This window comes from Pyrus communis, chromosome 17 (assembly GCF_963583255.1).
Source record: "Pyrus communis chromosome 17, drPyrComm1.1, whole genome shotgun sequence".
In the NCBI taxonomy this organism is placed as follows: domain Eukaryota; kingdom Viridiplantae; phylum Streptophyta; class Magnoliopsida; order Rosales; family Rosaceae; genus Pyrus; species Pyrus communis.
In genome coordinates this window covers 5,440,320-5,467,273 of record NC_084819.1, presented here as the reverse complement: position 1 = coordinate 5,467,273, position 26,954 = coordinate 5,440,320, and the positions used below count along the sequence as shown (strand labels likewise).

The window sequence follows — 26,954 nt, the reverse complement described above, 5'->3', positions numbered from 1 at the left end:
CGCGGCTTTTCAGATAACGCGTTCAACTTTGTCAAAAGATCTCTGACAAAGTTGAAAACACGTGAAGGTTATCATCCCAACTACGCGCCTTTGCCAACAAGCGTGGTGACAGAGCCGCACCCGTGACTACTTTTTCGAATAGGCGCTCGCTCAGAAATCGAAGAGACGCTTGTTAAAAAATCGAAGAGACGTTTGTCGACAAGGGTAAAAGAACATAACCACCACTTGCTATTGGGAAATCCCTATATATGTCGACCTTCATCTTTTATGGCAAGGCAGACCTGAAAAAAAAAAAAAAATGCCCAACTCTTCCTCACCTCTGAGGGCGCACTCCCAGCAAAGCCTCTCGAAATACTCAATTTTTTTCTTCTTCCCCAAAGAAGATACCAGATGCCTGGAGTACAGATGAGGCAGGAGGAAATGGTAAATCGAAGCATGTGGAGACAAGCACAACAAATATATGTGCTGATTCATTCGTTGCTTCTTCAAAAGCAAAAGTATCTCATATCATCAAGGGCGAAAGCAAAGGTATCTCATATCATGCTTTTTCCATGTCTTTTCCTTTGCCCTTGTTCTCACCTGCCAAGACAAGGACAGAGAAAGCAATATGTCGGAACCTCCACTTAAACTTGCGCTGCCACCAAGAAGTGAGGGTCCATTCAAATGCAAGGTTTGCATTCAACTCCTGCATCAAAGGACAAATACTACAAGAGAAGATGTCACACCTGCATAAGGAAATACCACTTCTGCAAAGGGGAGCAAGTAAGGCAAGTAAAAATGATACATCGAAGCATGTGGAGACAAGCACAACAAATATATGTGCTGATTCATTCGCTGCTTCTTCAAAAGCAAAGGTATCTCATATCATGCCTTCTCCATGTCCTTTCCTTTGTCCTTGTTCTTACTCGCATGGCAAAGTGAAGAAGCAATCAGCCGGCACTTGGAGTCAGTCTTCCGATCTGGAACCAACTGCCTGGAATCTATTCCCTGGTTGCTTACCTAGCGTTGCTCTCGAGTAGTCATCTTCAACGGTTGATACACTTCCAGAGAAGGGACCACTTATGCAAAGGGGAGCAAGTAAGGCAAGTGAAAATGATACATTGAAGCATGTGGAGACAAGCAACAACTGCATATACTGAGCTATCCTCTAACCCTCTTCAATACGAATTGGAGAGATTGAACAAAGAAACAGAAAAAATGAGTAAAGCTCAGACCTTCGGAGGAGACCAAAAGAATCCTGCTGCCCAGTTCAAGAGTAGCACAAAGGAAAATCAACGATTGGAGGAAACCAGAAAATCTTCCAGTCGAACTCAAGATCAAGCCTCAATGGCCCTTGAAGAAATTTCCAGCCCAGTTCAAGACTAAGCCTGTGGAAAATCAACGATTGGAGGAAACCAGAAAATCTTCCAGTCGAACTCAAGATCAAGCCTCAATGGCCCTTGAAGAAATTTCCAGCCCAATTCAAGATCAAGCCTCGACGGCCCTTGGGTTGACATCTACATTAAGGGACTTCAAAACGCATCTTCTACACGTGACAAGCACATGTCTACGACGCGCCGTGAAGTGGGGGCATTTGTAGACATCGAAATTTCAGTAAAACAAATGTTCACCAATGCATTAAAGTTTTGACGTGTCAAGGCATACATGGCATACGCCACGTGTTGTACAAATTGTACACATGGCGTGTGACTCAACAAAATAGGAAGAAATACCCTTGAAGGATTAAACAAGTTTTTCTTCTCATTTTGGGCAATGACAAGGCAAGTACATTTCAATCCATTGAGGATCAAAACAAGTTTTTCTTCTCATGTTGGGCAATGACAAGGCAAGCACACTTCAATCCATTACGGATCAAAGCAAGTTTTTCTCATTTTGGCAATGACAAAGCATACACATTTCAAGTTTAAAATGGTGTTAAGTGGGAAATTAGGCCATAAGTTAGACCACTTCAAGTTTAAAATGGTATTAAGTGGGAAATTAGACCATAAGTTACACCACTTCAATTTCAATATTGCATTAAGTGGGAAATTAGGCCATAAGTTAGACCACTTCAAGTTTAAAATGGTATTAAGTGGGAAATTAGGCCATAAGTTACACCACTTCAATTTCAATATTCCATTAAGTGGGAAAATTAGGCAATGGTGCTTGGAAAGGAAAAAAATATTTTGTGGTGGTGATTCATTCTCAAAGCCTATAAATAGGCTTCTCCATCAAGGTATCAAGCATCAACCAATTCACAAATACATTTCTCTACTCCCAAATTGGAAGAGAATTCCCCGAATCCTTGAAGCTTTGAAACTCCAAAGCTTCCAACCATCCAAATTCCCAAGAATTCCGAAGGATCAAGAAAGCTCTTTTCGTTCTTTGTTAAATCCTCTTTCAAGATCAAGCCCCGACGGCCCTTGAAGAAAGTGTTCATCGTTCATCCTAAGATCAAGCCCCAACGGCCCCTTGGATCAACAGCACAAACAAATCCACACAACCATCTTTCAAGATCAAGCCCCGACGGCCCTTGAAGAAAGTGTTCATCCGTTCATCCTAAGCATAAGCCCCCAACGGCCCTTTGGATCAACAACCTCAACAAATCCACACATCCAATCGTTCTTCAAGATTAAGCCCAAAAGCCCTTGAAGATCCGCTCATCCATCAACCTTCAAGATCAAGCCCAAAAGCCCTTGAAGAAATCCACACAACCATTATTCAAGATCAAGCCCCGACGGCCCTTGAAGAAAGTGTTCATCCGTTCATCAACTGTTCATCCTTAGATCAAGCCCCGACGGCCCTTTGGATCAACAACTCATCCACAAACCTACACCCTACGAAGATAGAATCAGAGGACCAAATTTGAGAGAGATCGTAACCCCAAAATCATAAACACAAAAATATTATTTTGTACACGTTATTCTGGTTTCTTGTTTCAAGGAATCTTTCGTGTTCACAATAATTAACTAAGAATATGATAAACACAAATTATTTAAAACAATCTCCGGCAACAGCGCCAATTATTATGTTGCACCCAGTTTTCAGCTGGATGCTTGTGTGCAGCGTGCGCATATTTTAGAGCATATTGCAGGCTTCAGAGTTCATTGTGTTTTACTATGTATTACTATTTATTTCCCCAAATATATTCAATGCAGTCTTTACACATGATATCCCTCTTTCTTTTTTGTTTTCTTTATGTTTTATTTTTTAACACTTTTTGTGGAATTTGGAAGAATTATAAACCCTGTTTCTGCAAGTTCGAGAGGAAAGAGCGGCAGCAGGCCAAACTGAGATGTTAATGCAGAATGTAGCGACTAGGTAACAAAATACGCAGCTGGAAATAGGGGGTCTGGTAATCACAAATGCGTTGTAGGTATTAAGAATATATTGTAATTAATGTATAATATCACATTTGTCTAAACTAGGAAAGGCTATTCCATGTCTTGCGGATCACAGTTTTATAGGATTAGAATCAAGATTTTATTTTGCTGTTTGTATTTGCATATATATGGGCTACATAGCATCTGTTCAATACACAAAGTATTCAGCCATATTATTCCTTCATAAATTCTTCCATATATCAATCCCAGGAACTACCTAGCTCTTTCTTAATTTGATATCCATACAGGCTCTTCGATCCACTTCATCAAAATACAAACACCATGACAGACAACCAAACATCCAATCCCAACACAAACAATTCCAGTAACCCTAGTATGGATTTATCAAATCCACACTATGTTCATCCTTCAGATCACTCTAGCCATGCACTTGTTTTTGAAAAACTGAATGGCACTAATTATTCCTCCTGGAGCAAGTCTATGTTTCATGCCCTACGAGCCAAAAATAAAATTGGGTACATCGATGGATCCGTTAAACCCCCTTCAGAAGATGAAAAACCAGATGACTATGCCTTATGGGCAAATTGAACAGCATGATCCTATCATGGATTTCGAATTCGGTGGAGTCTTATCTCTCTAAAGGAGTTGTCCATGCCCAATTTGCATACAAGGTTTGGGAGGATTTCAAGCATTAATTTTCACAATAAAACACACCAACAATTTACCAAATCCAGAAACAGATTGCTTTTCATCACAAGGCTCCATTACCGTCTCAGCGTACTTTACAGAACTTAAGCATCTCTAGACTCAACTCGATGCATATGAAGACCCTATCATCTGCAACCTGATGGATAAGATCATGAGCAGCGAGAACAATACCGAATTATACAATATCTTATGTGCCTTAACGATGTTCATGACACCGTTTGCACCAACATTCTCATGATGACACCATTGCCTAATATTCATCAAGCTTATTCATTTGTCAACAATCATGAGCAACAATGCCAGTTGTCGTCTAAACAACGCCAACAATTGCAATCCGATAATTTTTCCCTTGCTACCACAGTACAAACCCGCTCTAACTAATGATGTGATCATTGCAACCGAGAGGGACACAACATCGACAGTTGCCGCACTTTAAATACCGTGAAAAAATAGGACATACAGAGGACACGTGCAGAATTAAGAATGGAACATTGGTGCCCAATCCCAATGGAGGCCATGGCAACAAAAATGGTCGAAAGTAACGCCCTCAATGAGGCTCTTCTTCAAGTCCTTTTCCTGCTGCCCATGCAGCGGAAACAACTTCAGGTCCTCAAAGGCCATCCATGCGACAGCCAACATATCCTCCTACATCCACCAATTCGTTGAGTGCACTCTCTACGGATCAAATTCATCAGTTAACTCATGCTCTCTCTTTGCTTTCTTCTGGTAATGGAAACACTTATGCAAATACCGCAGGTCCAAATTTTTTTTCTGTTACTTCCATTAATTATGTGTTTACTAAGCCATGGATCTTGGATAGCAGAGCTACAAATCATATCGTTTCTGATTCCACTATATTCACTAACACCAAACCTCTGTCTATACCCATTGTTAATTTGCCCACTGGTTCTTCAATCCCAATCACTTACACTGGTACAATACCATTAATTCTGATATAACCTTAGCCAATGTCTTGTGTGTTCGGTCTTTTATCTCAATCTCATGTCCGCTAGCAAAGTCACTGACTCTCTCAATTGTTGTGCCATTTTATTTCTCACTTTTTATGTTTTGCGTTTACATCCCTCAACAGAATGGGGTCGTTGAATACAAACATTGCCATATTCTTACAGTGGCACATGCTTTACGCTTTCAGTCCAACATACCCCTCATCTTTTGGGGTGATTGCGTACTCACTGCCATCTATCTCATTAACTGTTTACTTTCACCCTTATTTTCCAACAAATCGTCCTTTGAACTATTATACAAACGTCCACCATCCCTTGAGCATCTAAGATTTCTTGGATGTCTTAGTTATGCTACCATTGTCCATCATATCCACAAATTTGAACCTAGAGCTCACCGGTGTGTTTTCGTTGGCTATCTCACAGGTCACAAAGGGTATAAACTCTATAACTTGGAAACTAAACAGTTTTTGTCAAGTCGTGATGTAAAATTTCATGAAACTTCATTCCTATTTTCTAATCTTTCATCTCCTGATTCTCATATCACTGCTCTTAACCCCATAAATCAGGCCCCCACCTCTCTTTCTCCCATTTTCTATTTAACTTCACTGCTTCACGCACATGACACCATCACCGATCAACCATTTGCCTTAACCCCACATGGTGTTGACCCCACTATTGCCTCCTCACAGTCTGACACTCCCACTCCAAATATCCCACATATTTCCCCTTTCACCGACATCCCTCCCCAACCCGTGCCCACCTCTCCTCCATTACTACATGTCCCCATCCTTCCTAAACCACCCCCTCCCCCCATAACACACACCTTCTCCTAACCATCTCAATGTATCTCATCCCAACCCTAATATTCTCATCTCTTCACCAGCCATTCTCCCTTCTCTCATCCACTCATCCCAAATAGCCACTAGTATGAACTAAAGACTACAATATGTCTAACCAAGTCACTTACTCTTCTATGGCACCACGTTATGCAAAAGGTACCCGTTATCCCATATCTAATTTTCTTTCCAACTCTCATTTCTCTTCTGCCCACTGCTCTTTTTTAGCTAACATTACATGTCCATATGAGCCCACCACATATGTTGAAGCTATCCTTGATCCGAACTGGCAACAAGTTATGCAAACAGAATTAGATGTGTTACACCATAATCACACTTGGGACTTAGTTCCTCTTCCCGCTGGTCATAAGCCTATCAGCTCATAATGGGTTTTCAAAAAGAAGTACAAGTCTGACAGTTCTCTTGATCATTACAAGGCTCATGTTGTTGCAAAATGATATACACAGGTTGAGGGAGTTGATTCCAGGAAACTTTTTCACCCACTGCCAAACTCACCACTTTGTGTTGTCTCCTTACCGTTGTTGTTACCTGCACTTGGTTCATTTACCAATTAGATGTTTAGAATGCTTTTCTTCATGGCACTCTCCATGAAGAAGTCTACATGGATCCCCCTTCAGATCTTCACCGAAAGGGGGAGAATCTTGTATGTCGGCTCAAAAAGTCTCTTTACGGACTCAAACAGACATCCAGAACTTGGTTCACCACCTTCTCGGACGCTATTCAGAAAGTCGGATATCATCAATTGAAAGCGGATTACTTCAATCACTATCATTCTTATTTATGTTGATGATATACTTATCGTAAGAAATAATATCCAAGAGATGGAACAACTCAAAGTATTTCTTCTCAAAAACTTACACATCAAAGACCTTGGCAATCTAAGGTATTTTCTGGGTATTGAGTTTACACGCTCAGAAAAGGGAATTTTTATGCCACAAAGAAAATATGCACTTGATATTCTAGAAGACTTAGGGTTACTTGGTACACGGCCAGATCATTTTCCGATAGAACAAAACTTGGCACTTACATCCACAGATAGAGCATTGTTAAATAACCCAACGAAATATAGAAGGTTAGTTGGGAGATTGATATATATCATTGTTACTAGACCGAACATCGTTTATCCTGTTCATATTTTGAGGCAATTTATGCACGAGCCATAGAAACTACATTGGGATGCAGCTATGCGAATCCTTAGATATATCAAAGGGACTTCTGGTCAATGTCTACTATTTTCTGCAAACAATAATCTAGACTTGAAAGCTTTTCGTAATTCTAACTGAGGAAGATGTCGTTGTCACACCTCGATCCTGACATACATCTAGGATCGACACGGGGCGTCACCAAGTATCCATATATCCAACAGACCCCGCCTTCGAAATATGTACAAAGCAAAATTCACGATTCGAATTGCATAGTAATTTTCGTATACTTTATGGTTGCATCTAACCTCCTCGTTAGACTACCTACGTACCCTAAAAAGGGATCAAACCATTCGTAGTTCACCATTCACTACACTCCGAAGTTTATCACAGAACGTTCAAGCAAACAAGCATAGCATTCCTCAATCATTTATTAGAACTTGACAAGCATGAAATTACTAGATCCAAAGTTACATAACAAACCCACACTACGTAACATATCAAAGAACCAAACAAGCACAGTATTATTCTCAAGCCACATTGATCTACTAATTTATTCATAATAATAACAATCACTCCACAATCATGCCAATTAATCAATCTCATGAATCAAAGATGCACGATATTAATGTCTAACTACGTTAATCAATCAATGAAATAACATATCATTTCATGAATTTACTTAAAGAACTCTACATAAATCCCTACTTGGATTCTAAGTAATAACATGGTAAATTTCATTTATATTCACAAGATCTACTGTGGTTAATCCCCATTCACTCGAATCTAAGGTTCCAAACCAACTTATGAAAATAAGCAAAAGCAAGGATTCCGGACCACTCAACGAAATCCAACTAAAATATGGCACCTACCGAAATGTTCCAAGTACCACTAATCCTCATCACCCCTGGTATGCGTATGGTCCCCCATTACAGATATACCAAGCAGAACCATAGGCATAATCTCGCCGTGCAGGCAGTGATCACCCATCGCGTATATACCAAGCATAATCACCCCTGAATAAATATGGTCTCCCATCGCAAATATACCAAGCATAATCACTCCTAAAATGCGCATGGTCCCCCATCGCGAATATACCAAGTAGAACCATATGCATAGTCTAATAATGTAGGCAATGATCAGTCATCATGGATATACCAAGCATGATCACCCTTAACAGTACCCCATCGCGGATATACCAAGCAGAACTATATCATATAGCTCTAGGTAGTGATCACCCATCGCAGATATACCAAACATGATCACTCCTAGAACACGTATGGTCCCCCATTACGGATATACCAAGTAGAACCATAAGCATAGTCTATTCGTGTAGGCTGTGATCACCCATCGCGGATATACCAAGCATGATCAATCCTGATTACGTATGGTCCCCCATTGCAGATATACCAAGCAGGACTATCCATGTACCTCTACAACATGTTGCAGTTAGATCAACACATAATCCACTTACCCTTATCTCAACCTCTATGATTTACATCGTAATCACTTGCACTATCAATTCCTCATGATCATTAATTACCATGTCACACAAGTCTATATGTTCTACAGAACACTTCTAATAGGATTTTAGGCTCACAAGATCATAACAGTTCACATACATATCATTTATATTATCAAGAAGATAAATAAACACATATATAACGCAATATGACATCCCATACATGTAAACCGATGTATATACTATATGGGATAACTCACTAACCAATATAGGCCCACTAAGCCTTACATAGTCTATAGTAATACTAATTTTAATATTTAAGATCAATTCGTAGCATATTGACCAAAAGTCGAGTCTCTATCAAATGTGGGGTCCACAACCCTATACAAGTCAATCTGGAACATCTGCTCATGGATTTCTGATCCGTAACTTCCCAAGGATCTCATTTGTCTTCTAGAACAATATTCTAAAATTTTGGAGCAATCCAATAATCGGATCTCCACCAATTGCTAGAATTGGATTGTTATCAACGTTTGGTTTTACAAACTTAGAAATTCAATTAGGGAAGATCCCCACTTCGGATTCTCGATCCATAAGTTCCTATGGCCCTCAAATATTACATACTATCACGTATCAAAGCTTGGCAACGATCTAACGGTTGGATCGTCAATTGTTATAATGATCAAGTGGCGGCCTCTAGCAAAACTATATTCAAATGACGAAATTTCATCAATCGGACATCACTAATGGATTCAGGGTATCGAATCTAGCCTAGAAAGACAGAGTTGGCCCATTGGCCACGTGCCGCCACATGCAGTGGTTTCCAGCGAACAGGAAACCCAATTTTCCAATGAACTCCAAAAATTACCAAAATTTACAAAATTGTAAATCTCAATGAGGGTACCAATTTTCATACTTAGGCCAAAGTTCAATTCAGCCGATAAGTGGCCTGAATTCGCCTCGATTTGCCGGAAACCCTAGAAATGGGTGTTCTCGATTTGACTTCTCCAATGCTTCGATGTCTCCAAGGTTGTTTGGGGTTTGTTCCTGGCCTCTAGAGGAGTGGTTTGATGGTGGTGGTCGAGACCTTCAGAATCGGTGTATCTCACTAGGACACCCAAGGAACCAATAAGTTCTGTTCCTCCCAAAATCGGGGCTAATCGAAGTGGGTTTTGGATGGAAATGGAAGAGGGAAAGCTAGGGAGTTGTTTCCAAGTGAGGTTCCGACTAGATTCATCAAAAGAGAGGTTGAGGAGACATTGGGATTGCCTTGCGAGAACCGGGTCAGGTCGTGGTGTACGGGTCAAGGGAAATGGGTCTAGGTTTGGTGTTTCTCACCTATCTCATTTCCCTCCCTGTTCTTTCCTTCCCATTGGTCCACCTCTTCCCCCTTCTTCTCTCCTACATCCCTCTTTTCCCCCTCTCTCCTGCTGCCATCTGGCAGCTTCCAGTCTTTTCTCTTCTTTTTTTTTTTTTTTTCTTTTTTTTAACAACTAAAACGTCTCTAATTTCTTCGTTTAAACTCCGATTTGCGAACGATTTTCACCTACGCGCTCGTAGTGTCGAGCTCTATCCAATTATACTTAGTGTGACCCTGTAAGTCCAAGAATTTTTAATGATTACTAACCAAAATTCAAACTTCATAATAGTTTAATTAAAATCTAAATTTAATATAAATTCTCAAAAATAATATAAATTCTCCTTAATACAAATACGTAGTTTGCAATAGTGAAATCCAGGAACAAGATTTCACTATTGTGCCACAAGAAGATCAGTTACGGGATATTATGTTTTTCTTGGCAATTCACTCATTTTGTGGAAGTCCAAGAAGCAAGATAATGTGTCCAGGTCATCAGCTAAGGTGGGAAATACCGTGCTTTGGCAAATACTTGCCTAGAAATAACTTGGATGCATTACATATTACAAGATTTACGAGTTCCTCATAAAACTCCCGCTTCATTGTTTTGTGATAATCAGGCAACCTTGTACATCACAGCAAATCCTGTTTTCAAGAAGTTCAAGAAAAATTACAAGCTTGTATAATTCGCACTACGTATGTGCCTACGTTTTTTCAGTTAGCTAATATATTCACAAAGGCTTTAGGGAATGATCAATTTGTGAAGTTGTGAGACAAGTTGGGCGTTCATAATCTTCACTCTCCAACTTGAGGGGGAGTATTAAGAATATATTGTAATTAATGTATAATATCATATTTGCCTAAACTAGGAAAGGCTATTCCATGTATTGTGGATCATGGCTTTATAGGATTAGAATCAGGATTTGATTTTACTATTTGTATTTGTATATGTATAGGCTACATAGCCTCTGTTCAATACACAGAAAGTACTCAACCATATTATTCCTCCATATATTCTTCCATATATCAATCCCAGGAACTACATAGCTCTTTCTTAGTTGTAGGGGAATCTCAAAGCTTTGAAGGAAAGCAATGCACCAGTAGAATCAAATGATTCATAGGTCATTGATGTTAAATTGCCTCTAAATTTTGTTATCAGCGAATCTGGGGAACTGAAGGTTTGTTGTTTTGCGAATAATGTTTCTTCGTTTAGTATCTTGAGATAATCATCAGTTTTAAGTGCTCGTGAGATCTTCATCCTAGGAATGTATTTGAGATGGATGCATCGGTGAACTGAATAATTTCATCTAAAATATATACGCATTTCTGAAACTAACTCTGAAAATGAATTTTACAAAACTTAAAAGTGAGGGAACCTTAGATGGTTAGATTTGGCAACTCTGCTTTTCCCGTCAACTGTCGACCTAAAGGGAAAGGAAGGGTTACGTTCTAGCTCACGAAAATAACGGAAACTCATCCTTGACCTTGAGCAACCAAAGTGCGTCTCCATTCCTACGGAACGGGTCCTCCCACCTATAGGACACATTCCATAGGAATGGAGAAGAAAAGGAAAATGCAAGGAAAGTAAGAAATAAAATAACAATTCTTTTCATTCATACCTTTCCCAAATGGTGAAAAGAGGCTTATATACAACCCTAGAGGAGGGGTGCCCCGATCGGAACACATCTCCACCCTCACTACCGTTGGATGAAACCAACTACTACTAGGATAAGACAAAATACCATAAAGATACAAACCCAATAACTAGGATCCTAACATTCCCTCTCCCTTAAAATAAGGCATGTCCTCATGCCGTCAAGTTGGTATGTAAAGGCTTGCGCTGCTTGTTCTCCCAAGCCTTGGGGTTTCAAAAAAAATTAGCATGATAAATGCTTCCAAAACCAGTGTAGTGTGAATCGCCAAATAGACCACAAGTCCAGCACGCATGTAATATAGCCAATTTTTGCCAAACAATAAACCCAAATAACCAAAAGACCTGGAAGAATTGGAAAAGATGGCAAGCCATTGGTGGAATACAGAAAAGTTGACACTATGATGCCATATCAGAAAGTGCCTTGTTGCAACCATAACCATGAAAGTGTTGATATAGAATCAGTGAGTGGATTTGTGCCGCACGTCCCAACTGTCATATTGTGCTCCAACTGCTAAGATTCATTTAACAAAGTAAACAGGAGAGAATTCAGAGGTCCAAAACCAAAGAATGCTGGACAAGAAACTGAGTGTGACTCGTTGGATACAACTGCTAGTTCCATTGGATCTTCAAAACTCTTAAATTTGAGGCATCAAGAAAAGTGATTGATATCCCCGAAATCATATAGGAAATGTCATCTTGGAAAAGTATTTGGTATTTGAGTGCACTCTTTAATTGGTCAGCTTCCACAAACCTTGGATAACCCAGTAACCTGATATATAAAAGGTTAGGAACTAACAACTTTATCGAAACAATGTTTCCCAGTAAAACACTCATCGACACAATTAATGAGACGAACACGTTACGATTGCAAACCCGATTATCAGTGAAAGAAACTTTCGGATTGAACTACTAGCTCATGCAAGTGATATTAGTAATAGCAAACGAAAGAATCGTGCTAACAAAAATAGTCATTCCAATAATGCAGAATCGCATCAGTCATCCCGTTCACATGCTCAGTGAGTAGGTTGGGGGTCCAAAAATAGTGTGGAAAATAACTTGTCACAAAGCCATTGAATACCTCAATTCTTCCCAAATATTTTGCTGTTGGAAATTTAGAAGTATGTCGAATTAGTTTAGAATTCAAAGATTGGCATTGCCACCAAGTCTCGAGAAGAGTGATGCAACCAATCAAGTATTGTAGATCAACATTATGCCGATATGATCCCACAATTAATCTTTACAGTGGTATAGTGAGGGAGGCCATAATTCCATGTATCAGTGTTTGTGATATTGCCCTGGTCTCCTTTCGCAAATTTGAATCATAACGCTGATTGTTGTTATCATAGGACTCGGAGATCAGAACGATAGCATACCACATCAAGTTGGGTTGGTTGGTCTTACAGTAACTCGCAAAGAAATCATGAGGAGGTTTAGAAGGCACAAGCAAGTAGGACACGATTTTGAGGTACACTTGGCAAAAAAGCTGCCCCCTTCTTGAAACTGAAGATCACTAAAATTCTTGCTGGTTTGGTCTTGCTTGATTGGCTTCATAAAAATCATTTCAGGTTCTTCTATCATACTTGCAGTGCCCAAAATCTGAATCTTTCCTGCAAGACCATGCGATCTATCATTGCTCCACACTAGCAAACTCCTGAGCAAGACCAAGTAAGCCCTCCAAGTATACAATAGAAATCATCTCACTAGCATTGAGGCCAAAGGCAGTAGAAGCCAGCTCAATTAAATCGTGTAAAGGCAGTAACCCATTTGTGTTTAAACTGTCAAGGGTTTTGTAGTCACTCTCAACTAACTGAGAAAGTGTAGTATTAGACATAAACAGAGAAGCTATAACATCAACCAGACCATTAAAATGCTTGCCAAAAACAGTCAGTATATCCATGGGATCAATGATAAGAACAAGACCAACAAGTCTATGAAGTGAAGGAATGACATGGGTGGCCGCAAATGGACAAACTCCAACAATAAAAATATGATATGGTTCATGCTCATAAATGCACAACTCCCAATCATGAAAGAAACCTTGCATTTCGGTCATAGAAACAACATAATCCGTCGAAAGATTGGAACAAGAACAGTACCTCATGTACTGAGATTGGACCGTCAAGTGCAAAAGCTTAGATTTATGTTGAATAATTCATATTCCTGTGGCAAGCACATGTGGTTGTAGACAAGTAGAATGCATTGCAAGATTTATGAGGTATAGCTACAAAACCAAAAACTGAGGATGCTCATCGAAATGGTTCTCTTGGCACATAAAACAGCGCATCAACTCTATGGTGTTAGTTACAACATTGCCTAGATCCCATACAAGCCGAAAGGTTCCTAGTGAACAGCAAAGAGAAATCAGCATATAGATCTATAGCCAAAGTATCCAAATCGTTTTCCGGGTGATAGATGAAATCAAATAAAGTACCTATATTTCCATCACTCCATCTCGTAGACATTTCATCAAACAGTTCAGGTGCATTCAAAATACCTTTCTTAAATGTGCCCACAAGGTACTTACAAAACCACCCAATGGAATCATTAAAAAAAACATCACATAGGAGCCAACAAAATAAAACCCTCCAATTTCCCAAACAATCATTCAAGGAATTAAATATCTCAGGTCCAGTTTCTGTAGTGTCAAGGAAAGAGAGCTGACGAAGGCGCATAAGTTGCAAATTGGCGTCTGAGTGTGTGACCAAGAAACCCATACTTTGTACACCTTTGTCTAAGTCGTTGCAACCACTCAGATGGGGTAGTGCATCAGTGGAGTTGGTAGAATTCGGGACCAACAACAGCCCATGAGAAGGCAGAATAGTATAGGCAAAGGGCGATGAAGGAGAGCCAAACATTGACACAGTGACATTTGGTGGTGCAGTTTAATGAGTGCTCAGGGACACTGCGAGCGAAGACCCAATTTCTGGTGAAATTGAGGAAATCGAAACGGCAGAGAAAGAGCAAAGAGCCTTCGTAACTGACTCCAAATATGGAATGGAGGTCAGTGGCGGCGAGTATATGAGCGACCTCGGGTAAGGGTTTGACGGCGTCGATTCAAATGCACAGAAAGGTTTCAATCCAAGCGTTGAATCCAAACCCTCCAATTAAGACTTTATCCCATCTTCTCCTTCCGTAGGCTGAGCTTGCTTGCCCAGACTCACACAATGAAGAACTGGCTCGAGCGATGCCATTATGAATTCCAAGATGACGGGTATGGACGTCGTCGGCCCTTGTAAGTCTAGAACTGGAATGATCATGGGCGAATTGGGAGCGGCCGAGTAGGCGTGAGTGAAATGGGGGTCGTAGGTTGGTGGGTTGGGTTTTTAGAAAACGGAGCTCCTTAAGACAAGTCTGTTGGAGTTGCTCCTGCTAAGCACGATGGATGGCCAGATCTGCGAGGTGATGGTGCAAAGGATCTTGCCGTAGGTTCATCAGTGTGACCTTGGCACACAAGTTCTAGATTTGAGTGATGATGTACTACTGCCAAAACTGCCGGTCGAGTGCTGCCTTCAAAATGTCGGTCACGGGCACCGATGCCGTGCGCTTGCCCATGGAAGCACACCTGAGCTCTGGATACCAGATGATAAGACCCATTCCGTAGGAATGGAGAAAGAAAAGGAAAATGCAAGGAAATGAAGAAATAAAATAACAATTCTTTTCATTCATGCCTTTCTCAAACGGTGTAATGATGCTTATATACAACCCTAGAGGAAGGGTGCCCCGATTGGAACACATCTTCACCCTCACTACCATTGGATGAAACCAACTACTACTAGGATAAGACAAAATGCCATAAAGATATAAACCCAATAACTAGAATCCTAACAGTTACGTTCTAGCTCACGAAAACAACGGAAACTCATCCTTGAGCAGCCAAAGTGCGCCTTCTTAGCATGCCATGTTTGCAGGGTTTATTGTAACCAAAAGAAATCTCGACTCTAGATACTATTGTTCCTTAAAACTGCAGTAGTTTTTCGAACACTAATGGTTGATCAATTTAATTTGGCAGCTTTGTAAAGGAGTAAATAAGTCTGGCATTCTGGGATTTTGTAATACCTACCCTGGAGAACCTAAACACTTCTGGTGCCGGGCGATACGAGGTATTACTGCTACACTTGTGTTTGCTTTGCTTTGTTTTAGGCTAATACGAAACTATTGAACCAGGTTACGATTCATGATTTTGATGAGCTGCAAATACCGTAGGAAGAAAGAAAAAAATGACAAACACTAGTACAAAAAACACTTTGCACGACACAGGTCCATCGTCGCGCAAAAATTAGCACAACGAGCCTTCGTCGCGCGCAAACCGTCGCGCCAAGGCAGTGACAATAGGGTTTGCGCAAAGAAGAAGTGACCTACGTCGCGCAGAAGTGGTTTTGCGCAACTTAGGTTCCTGCGTCGCGCAAAACTACTTTGCGCAATGTAGGTCCCTGTGTCATGCAAAACCACTTTGCGCGACGAAGGTCACTTCTTCGTTGCGCAAACCCGTTTTTTTTTTTTTTTGGCAAATTTTTTATTATTTAATTTTTAATAAATATTGTAATTAAATTCTAAACAATAATTAATAAACCAAGAAAAAGTATTTAATTAAAAAATATATGAAAATGTACATACAATATGTCTGAACAAAAAAGAAAAAACTACAAGTCTTCTAAGTTTAATACATCATGCTACTGGGTATCGGCTGGGCAAAGTGGCTGGGAAGTCGAAGGTGAAGCAAGATCAGGTGCTGGCATCGAGATTTGGAGGCCGGACATCTTTAAGACCCGTACAATCATACTCATCTTCTCATTCTGGGTCCTTATCTGCTCATCCTAGGCCCTCATCTGCTCGCCCTGGGCCGCCTTCCCCATACACCGAACAACCTTGCCATGACAACGACCAAACTTCTGATCCAGGACCTCAATCACGATCTGAAGACCTGCATCCTCGGGTACAATGACATCCTCAATCGGGGTTTCCAGGGGGAGCTGTGATGTTGCTTCTTGGAGAACAGTAATGCGCTTTTCCACCATAGAACAAAGAAGAAGCAATGGTTGAATACATCACAAAGGTGAAGCAGCTGCAACAACAAGAAGTAGCCTCCACATAGATCATACAACATTAATGGAGTTCTATATCTATATCTTAACATTTCCCAAGTGTTTCAAACTTTCAAGAAGAAAACACATACCAGAATGTAATAAACCAATAATTTTCAATTTCCACAGCTTCTGCTTTATAATTAAGTCATGATTTAAAGGTGTCACACTTCAAATGCTTGTGTAGTCATCCTCACAAGATTAAGGAATAGAATGCATAGGTATAAAAGTAATAAGCGAGAAAGTATATAACCTAACTAAATCACGGCGGCTATGGACTTGTCTCGAAAATTACAGCCCGGTATCAAAGTGAGAACAAACATCTAGTTTATTTTCATTACCAATGAACACACCATGTTTAATCAAGTGAAATGTTCATCTGACTGTAAATGTGGACAAGGAAATGCTCAACTGATAAAACAAAATGGAATTTAGGGTATGCCTATGTGTATCCAGCAGCTAAACATTTTCTATACATTTCCTCCAAGCATTTGAGTTAAATACTGTAAATTCTAACAAGAAAATGGCACACATAATATTATATTTAGAAAAAAAAAATTGAGGACATTCAAAGAAGAAAATAGTGAAGGAATAGAACCAAGTCCTCGAGCAATATGCTAACCTGGGTCAATACGTGCTGGCTGGCTGGGAATTGAAAATCTATACCGAAATTGCTTCAAACTGCAAACAAGAAACAACAATGAAATTCTTAAACCCTGAAATTCAATCCATTTCCTAATAATTTATCCCAAATAAAAACCCTGATTCAATCCCCATTTCAACCATTTACAAATTTTTAAACCCTGAAATCCATCCCATGCCGTAATAATTTATCCAAAATTAAAACACTAAATTCTAAAATTCATCTCAATTCACAATCAAAATCCTTAATTTCACAATTTCATATTTGTAATTAGACTTACTTTCAAGGAGAGAGACGAACATGACGAAGGGGTGGTGGCTGAGAAAAAAATGGTGCAAACAAAAGCATTTTAGGAGTAGTGTGATGAGGAAAAAAAATGGTGCAAACTAAAGCATCCAATCCCCTATTAGAATGACACCTCAATAGTTGGAACACACCTCACGACGAGCAAAATAGTCGAAAGATGATTTACCAATACCAAAAAAATATTATGCATAAGTACAAAATTCATAACCTGAACAATCACAAAACCTAGCATTGGATATAAGGCACGAGGATGGATTAGTCGAAGATAGAACGACGATTGGAATAAATAGTTTCATCATAAAACTGAAATTCTGGAAAGCCCTTTCCAGTTACAACAGCAAAACTTCCAACTAAATCCCTAATTCTTCTTCTTCTCCTCCTTCATTCTCCCTCTCCCCCCCCTCCCTCCAGCAAAACCCTCCCAAATCCTACAAACAATTTGAACCCCTAATTTGAATTGCATTGATACATTGCTTAAAATTCACAAATTTACACAAACCCTTATTCTTCTTCTTCATCTTCTTCTTCTTCCAACCACCCAAAGCTATTTATCGCAACATATAAACCGCCGATACTCAAACAAGGGAAGAAAACGAAAAAGGTTCTTTTTTATGCAGTGCAGCACTAGATATCTCCAATTACTTCCCAAAGACTGTGAAAGACATTCGGAGATACGGAGATTATAAATGTTTTACTACATTCAGCCCCATACCAATCAATTATAGTGTTCAGCTCTAATGTCAATGTAATTTTTTTCACACAAGCATAAAACGTTTTACTAGCTGCTAAACCAATTCTACATGCATACTTGTTGATGTTTTCGGGGCATCATTCAAATTAATCTCAAACAATTTATCAAGGAACAAATAGCATAAAAATCCCCAAATTAACAATTCACAGAAATATTGTATTGTCCGTAACATTTCCTACAACACTGAAAGCCCCACTGCATTTAGAACATTAGAGACTTTAATTTGCTACCTTTCCAAGCCCCAATTAAATTACACAAATGCAATTAACTTGAATTTTTAATTTGGATGTGGGAACATCTGAATGCATAAACCTTTTGCAAGTAAAAGGCAAATGCCAAAATCTCAGTTCCCATCTTCTTATCGGCAACGTACAACACTAATTACACTATCGAAACAAGGGAATCAGATACTCTAATCTGTTTCCTTTCCAATCACCCAATCATTTAAAACCCCAAATCAACACAAAAAATTCAGAAATTATGTATAAAAAAATATAAAAAATAAATAAAAAGGCTCAGAGTGTAAAGTTGGCATCAACAAGCCCGAAAAGCAAAGCTCTCAAAACATCAAAACATCACAGGCCAATTTCAATAACGATACAATATCAAAACATCACAGGCCAATTTCAAAACGATATGACAAAATCAAAGTGACAGCATCAGGCAATTTCCAATAATTCATAGAAACCCTAGATAAAATATTCCCAATTTGCCATTGGGTTTTAGGGAAATGAGAAATCAATAGAGAGAATGAGAGAGATTGGGATTTACCGAACGGCACAGTCCCTGAGAAACTGCTTGGTCTCCTCGCACTTCCTGAAGAACTTTCCAAGCTCCACCTAGTTTAGACGATCCAACCGTCAAACTTGTTTACACATAATTCGAGATCGCATACGCCAAAAATCGCAACAAACAAACATTCAGAGTTCAAGTAACAGGACAAAACTTTTCGACAGTTATAAACGAAAAATCACGATTTAATGGTAGTTTTAGCTCCAATTTTGATGATTTTTTTACAGCTACACTCCTTGATCCTATATGAATACAATGAACTAATTCGATTATCAATTTAAAACATTTACACAAGTGGATACCACAAAAGAAAAAGGCAATGCAAGAACCCAAATGAAAAGCAAAAGGAAAAAAAAAAAAAAAAAACTTTGCGAGACGCAGGTGCACCTACGTTGCACAAAGATGTTTTGCGTGACGTAGGTGCACTTGGGTCGCTCAAAGTTGGGAAAAAAGTGGTAAAGCATCTTGGTTTAGCGCCAAAAATCTTGCGCGACGCAGAAAAAGTCGCGCAAACGGTCCTTGCGCAATGACACTTTGATCGACGAAAACTGGCATCACGCAAAGACCGTTTGCACGATGTTTTCTGTTTAGCAACGAAATTTGCTGCGTTGCGCAAACATGTTTTTGTACTAGTGAAACAAGAGAACATGAAAACAACACTCGAGGAACCGTCGAACAACTCATTTCGTATAAATAAATAAACTAACTAACTCTTAGTCTAGTGGCGTTTCTCTACAAGAAGGCTTCTTGGCTAAATTTTTTTCCCGTCGTTTTTCAATGAAAAATAGGACATTGAACCCCCAAACATAATAAGCACAATATGAGCAAATTAAGCATCAGTGGATCCTGTTTCATTTATTTAAATTCTGTTATATTTGCGACTTTTAGGATCTATCTGGAAATACAAGCGAGAAGGGAGATGAAAGTTGCAAGGGAGAAGAAAATTTATGCCTTTATCAAAACCAAGCCGACTAGGTCAATTTGGCCAAAATTGTAAACCGAAACCAACCAAGCTGGATCTATCAAACCGATCAAGTCAGTTAACTAAATGTGGCGGGTTGGTTTGGATTGGTGCTCAATTTGTGTGAAGACAAAAATACATAATAAATTTCTCTTCCAAAAGCTACCAAACCTAACACCAATATAAGTGATTGCTCAAAAGAAAGCACAAATGAAGCAGCCCAAGGAGAGCACCAAAGCAACAGCTGTTGCGCTCCCCAAATGATGCCCCTGTTATTCTCCAAAGGGACTTTTAAACTAATCAGGTTTTGTTTTATGTGGTGGAAACACGGTAACTCATAAATAACTAACCATTTATATTACTACACATATTAGTTATGATTTAAAATTATAAAATTAAATATATGCAGGTCGGTTCGGTTGACCACACCCTAAGAATTTTGAAAACCAATTGCCAAACCGATTATGATTGGTGCAGTTCAGTTTAATCACCCAAAATTAGAAGAAGAAAAAAAACAAAACAAAACAATAAAAATAAAATAAAAAACCCAAACCAAACCGTTGGTGCAGTTCGAGCAGTTCAATTGGTTTTTTTTATAGAATGCTCAGCCTTAGTACGTACGTAGCATTGAGTGATACAAAAATGACTGGTTAAAATTGAAGATAGAAGACCTAACAGTGGTGAAAATTAAATCCAAGTGGGTAAAACACTTGTACATGATTTTACACTATATTCATAAGGATCTTCAAACTTCAGTGTTCTATCCCCTCATATTTCCCTTTTTGTTAAGAAACCTCTGCTATACTAATCAGATTTAGGATCTTCTGATTTTATATTTAGAAAACACCCTTCAATTTATTTTTATTTTTATTTTTTTGTTTTGAGCAATTGTATTAAAACAAAGCAAAGGAGAACCAAGAGCCAAAACTAAGAAGGTAAGTATATAAGGTGAAAGTGGGGAAGGGAAAGGGGATGCAGCGAAATTTCGTCGATCTTAGTAACAGCCAGCGAAATTATAAAAAGAAATAAAAAATAAAAATGTACCACTGAACTAGGATGCAAACCCTTACAAAAATTAGGATTCACCCTCAGTCATAGAGCATGAACTCTAACAAAATCCTAAACACGTTGGCAACATTGAGAGCACATGAGAACACAGTACGAGAGACTGAGAGGGAGAGAACAGTTATCCCGTTGATGGTTCAAATGATGTTGAGGGAGGTACCACATGACCGCCTATAAGAAATCATGTCTGATGTTGAGGTCACCGTTTGATGGATCAAACGACGCTTGAATTATTGCAGACCGACTTTCTCCCATACTCGATTCATTATTTCTAACTGCTACAGGCTTGGCCAGAAGCTTTACTCCTTGCTTCCAATATCTCTTTTCTGAATCCACATTTAACACAACGTATGAGCAAACAGTAACAAAGGCTGAAGTCACAAATAAGCTAAGGTCGTTCAACAATGCGCAAGAAAGCAATTATAAGTAGCAAATTTCCCATTGAACCGCTTCGACAAGGAACCCAACCATACCTGGCCCTGTAGAGAACACAAGGGAGTTCTCCGAATCCATCACCCAATCAATCCAGAGTGCAAATCCATGGCATATCCCAGGCTCCGTAAATTCAACCTGGCAAGAATGCATTCCAACCACCAATTAAGCAAGACCATAGCGTGCCTTATATGTATTAATTCTCTGACCCAATTTTTCGTTACATGAAGTGATTATTATAGTGATGGATAATAAAAATAAAGTCATGTAATATTGCATTTATTCATTCAAAATCTGAACGTCACTTCACAGGAAAGGAGGGAGGATGGTACTGCAGTTTTTGTTACCAAAACTTAGGGGGAAATCGTAGTTTACATTATAGTTTCTATAAAAATCTTTACCTATTAGATGCGACGTAAAGAACACATTAACAAAGTATAGTGCAAGCCTATTGTTTCTTGATCTACCAAGGTCCTAGAATCAACGTTAGTGAGGCCGCTAATGTCATACATGGTTTGTGATAAACGGAGAGCATATGTTCATTTATCTAATTAAGAAATATACCACCACTAATGTACTTTGCAATAAACTAACTGTAAAAAAATTTCAACATGGATGACCACAGATAAGATTTCTATTATGGTACCTGGGTTTCTCCATAAGATGGCGTTATATGTTTTGAACAATCAAACTCCATGAGCGTAAATTCTCCACTGAGCTTCTGAAATATTTTTTAAACAGTTACCACAACATAAGTCAAAAAAACACAAGTCAAAAAAGGAACTTAAATCTTACTTTCACAAAATAAAACTCCTCCACAGAAAATATACTATTCTGATTGATTACCCTAACATTTCCACACTGCCAGATGAAACAAGGCAGACAAGGAGACTCTTGCCCTGCAGGTAATTCACCACATGCTCCTAAGGTGGAATTTACAACTGAATGGTCAAAACCTTCAATCTTACTTAAGCAGCGACGACTATTCCAAAGATCCTGTCCAAAAGGTGGCATACCATAACTTATAATCATAGTGAACAGCCACATACATGGTCAAAACAAATAAGATATAGGCCTTTTCAATTGGGAAAGGGGTGAGCGGGTGGGTAAGAATAAAACTTACAGGGATAGACAAGGCACAAGCCTTTAATATCGCTTTACATGGCAGTACCAATGCATCTTCAGATAGGACAGAGTCAAGCATTGTCCGTTCATTCCTTCAAACCCAATCATAACAAGAATTATATATATTGGTTTACCAACTTTTATATATCTAAAATCAATCAATGTAGCATAACCATGGCCACCGAAAATAGCCAATGATAAAAAAGACAATGGTTCTGTAGACAATTATCTAATGAATATAGTATGGATGCATATACATGGTTATTGCTATCATAGACAGAAGAGTCTAAAACCAACTCCTACTTGAGTCTACATATAGTATTTCCGTAAAAAGCATAAAAATCTCATAAAGCGCATAATTTGAATTACTGCAGGAACAGAAAATAATAGTATACCAAAACCGTAGGTTTTGCCATGGAAGCATGCCATCCGTTCCATGGTAGAAAGGTTCTCCAATCAATAGATCAACCTACAAATAGGACAAAAGCCCCAAACTGCCAATTCAGTTTCTAAATTGTCAACAGAAAAAAAAAAAAACAAATGTCATAGTACCCCTAGAAGGATGAGGATGAAAAAGAATTATTATTATTGTTTGTTTTTCATTCGATCAACATATCATCACTGTACCCTGTCATACTAGTATACAAACTCACTGGGAAGAAAGTACCTTTTTTTGGTGTGTGTCATGCATGGTCAACTTTGTTTTCCTCTTATTAATAAATTCTACACGATCCATTGAAAAACCATTTGAACTAGCAACAGCTTGCAAATATCCAATACCCTTGCCTTGCAACCCCGGAAAGAAAGACATCACATGTGATGTTTTAGAAATATGTGCAACGAGGAGTGTTAAGAAGATGCTGTCATCTGCAACAATGCATAACGGATCAACTCTTCCCTGTAACTGTGAAGAATACCATCCATGTCAAGAATGTGAAAGATTTTTCCTATTTATTATTATTATTACTTATCTTCTTTCTTCTGGGGTCGGAGGTACACGGTGGCAGACAGACAGAGAGATATAAAGAGATAGTGTTTAAATCTTACAGGTTTAGTTATGGCACTAAACATGGAATGCCTCCATTCACTGTCTCCGTAAATTGCAATTCTTTCTGGGGGTAGTGTGAGTTTGAATTCCCCATTCTTGAGGCCATACTGTAGAGTCTCATTTCTTGGAGATTGGTTCTTGAGATTATAAGAGATGCTAGTTTCTGTATGAGCAGCATGTAAGCAAACCTCTTCATCCTTAGTTATGGACATACCTTCACCAGGAACAAACCAAACACACTGTTTCCAATGGTCACACCAATCCCCATGACCTGGCAAAAAAACAAAACAACTTTCTTTATTGCATGACTATGAAAGAAAACAAATAGCTATCATTTCATTTGCAGTCAAATTCTGAATAGAAGAGTAAGTTTGTCCTATGTGGGTTGGTGGATAATTCATCACTAACAATCATACTATGCTATCATAACATATGATAAGACTTGTAGGGTGAACATACCAAAAAACTGCATAACTTACTTTAAAGAACACTAAAGACACTAATATGGTATTGGTTCTTGCTTACAAAGGAATTATGTATAACTTACTTATGTTGGCTGGCAAACTTATCCACCTAGGGGCAGTGGAATAAAAGATTGTCCCTTCACGATCAAGCTGAAGTATCCACCTGAAATAACGCACGCAAACAGATACCAAAATTTTCATGACCGCCTCTTCAAGAGGAACAAAAATACATTAACAAACTACTCAGTCCAATTACCATGAAATTACAGCATGAACTCGACCATCTTTAGTTGCCTTCACAAATAGCTCAGTCTCCCCACAACTGTCGGGCCGTTTCCAAAAATCAAATTCAAAAATTTTGAAGGGTTCGGACAGCTGGATGAATCCAAAATTTAGTAGGAATTAAACCATAAGTGTTTTTTCCCTATAAGTCTGTCCAAGAGTAATACAATGTCATTACCAGTTTCACTTCATTCTCTATCGCATTGCAGTGAAAGGCATACTGTTGCGGCTTAACACCTAGAATATCACCCAACCCAGTTGGAACTAGATGAATCCCATCAGATGCTTTCTCCTCATTGCCATGTAAATCATGAAGCTTCCATAAAAGTGTACTCTCAACAAGCTGAGGGAGGTTTCCAAAAATGGGTTATTCAAAACATTTGGTACATAAGAAACATATGGTATCCCATCCCATCCCATTGTAAAATCTTTGTATCTTCACATACCTGGCCGTAGGTGGTCGCCTTATACGGCACGGTTTTGGGATTCTCCACCAACAACATGTCATGAGCATGCTGTAAACTTGGAATGAGCCCTTCTCCCAACAACTCAGAATCCAGAATCTCACTAACCTACCCATTAAAAACAGTCACAATGGTGCATACACTCTGTTCTGGAAATCAAACCACACCATTTTTCGCACAATCACAAAGTTTTGTTCCTTTTGCAAACTTACCAGTACGTCAGCACGAGAAGCGACGTCAACTCCGACTTCGAGCTCATCGGAGCGTTTGTTGATGACCTTTATTTGGTTTTCCATGTCGTTTAAGCGCACCACTTTCCTCATTAGCTTCACCATGGGAAGGTAAGACTCGCAGGCAGTAACCATACGGCATGTCGTTGGGCCCATTGCCCGCGCTGCCATCATCGACAGCAACCCAGTTCCGGCACTTCGCAAAAATTCAAAATTTGAACAACCAAATCAATCAAAATGCACAAAATTCAAAATTTGATTAATTATATCAATCAAAATGTAAACGTAATTGATTAAATCATATTTAATTGGTAATTATGAGGTTAACCCGATATCGAGAACATGGCAGGGAGCGGTGATGGTCTTGTCAATGGCTGCACGGAATGCTCTGTTTCGAGTGGAGTCGTTGAGCATGTCCAGATACGACGTTGTGGCGAGAAGGGCATTTTGGGGATTGTTGAAAGTTTGTTCCTCTGGTTCGTCTTCCTCAATGACGATCCACTCGGAGTTTCCGGTGAGCGGGTTGACACGGAGCTGGAAGGCGCGCTGAGTCGGCTGGGAGCTCATGGGTCGGGCAAGCCGGGGTGTAGAGTGAAGGGGTAGTTTAGGAAATAAGGTTTTGGCGATACGAGAGAGCATTAGGAAGAGGAGGAGGAGGAGTTGAGAAACATGGCGGTGGTGAGTTCGGCGAGCGAGTCAGTGACGGTGAGAGACTGAGGGTAGGGCTTTTACTTGACAAACGTTAGAAACGTTTCAACCGCCATGTTTTAATTATTATTTTCTTCCTCACGAATCACTTGTAAATAATTAATAGGTATATTTAAATTTAGAGAATTATTATCAACACTTCAAAATTTTCATCAAAGTACAATTAAATATTTTACACTAAAAGCATTTCCACCCCTAACAAATGTGTTAGCCCAAAATCTATTTTTTAGGCCACCCCACCCCCCCCCCCCCCAAAAAAAAAAAACTCACCTCACCCCACCCAATAGGCTAACCCAAAGTGGAGGCTAACTTTGAGCTTAGCACGTAATGGATTGAGCAAGAGATCGGCCTACATAAGCCAACTATGTGAATTTCATTTTTTTTTTTCTGCGCTTCATCATTAAAAAAAAAAGTGAAAATCTTACCGTGGGCCACATGTCCAATTTTGGGCTGTTGGATTTAATCCATTTTGAAATCCAATGGTCCAAATTAATTAACTGAATAAAAAAATTAGAAAAATTGTTTAAAAATACAGAAAAAAAAATTAAATGATTATATATATATATACACACCTAACCATTTTTCACAAAAATTGTACCTTCAAAAAATAACAAGTGGCGTGACAAGATTGGTTAAAAATTTTATCCAACATTAAAAATAATATTAGTTTTTATTATTTTATAAAAAAAAAAACTAATGATATTTTAATACGAATTAACTAGACTCTTGCCCGGCTCATTTTTTAGAAGTGGAAATGCACTTGCCCAATTACTGTTCATTAGAGTCAATTACTATTCATTTGGGTGGATTAAATGGACTTTGGGCCAGCTCATTTTTTAGGTGTAGAGTTGCTCTAAGGGGAGGGGGAGTTCAATTAAGTAACACAATGGGCAACCTAATTTGGTATTGAATTTGCCATCTACAAGATTCGAACCTAAGACCTCTCACTTACAAGTGAAGCAAAATACAAGTGTGAGAAATGCAAAATAAAATTTTTGAAGTGCAAATAACAGTTCCTAGATTTATTATAGAAATTAAAAAATAAGATACAGCAATGTGCCTACACACAGACATTGGATAGATGTTAAAGACATCATACGTTAGCTTCAAGGAAAATTAATATGGGCTTACTCT

General features: G+C 38.9%; 1 protein-coding gene across 1 annotated transcript; it reads right to left on the bottom strand.

The window, feature by feature from the left end:
• Window positions 1-20,928: 20,928 nt before the first annotated feature.
• On the bottom strand, window positions 20,929-25,859 carry LOC137723247 (protein arginine N-methyltransferase 1.6). Its single transcript, XM_068462401.1, has 14 exons — window positions 25,441-25,859; window positions 25,095-25,308; window positions 24,865-24,990; window positions 24,597-24,761; window positions 24,393-24,511; window positions 24,220-24,299; window positions 23,672-23,943; window positions 23,292-23,528; window positions 23,020-23,093; window positions 22,623-22,716; window positions 22,346-22,495; window positions 22,146-22,220; window positions 21,541-21,637; window positions 20,929-21,393 (listed from the first exon to the last, which is right to left on the bottom strand). The coding sequence occupies exons 1-14, from the start codon at window positions 25,749-25,751 to the stop codon at window positions 21,239-21,241; spliced, it is 2,169 nt and encodes a 722-aa protein (XP_068318502.1). The 5' UTR covers window positions 25,752-25,859; the 3' UTR covers window positions 20,929-21,238.
• Window positions 25,860-26,954: the final 1,095 nt, after the last annotated feature.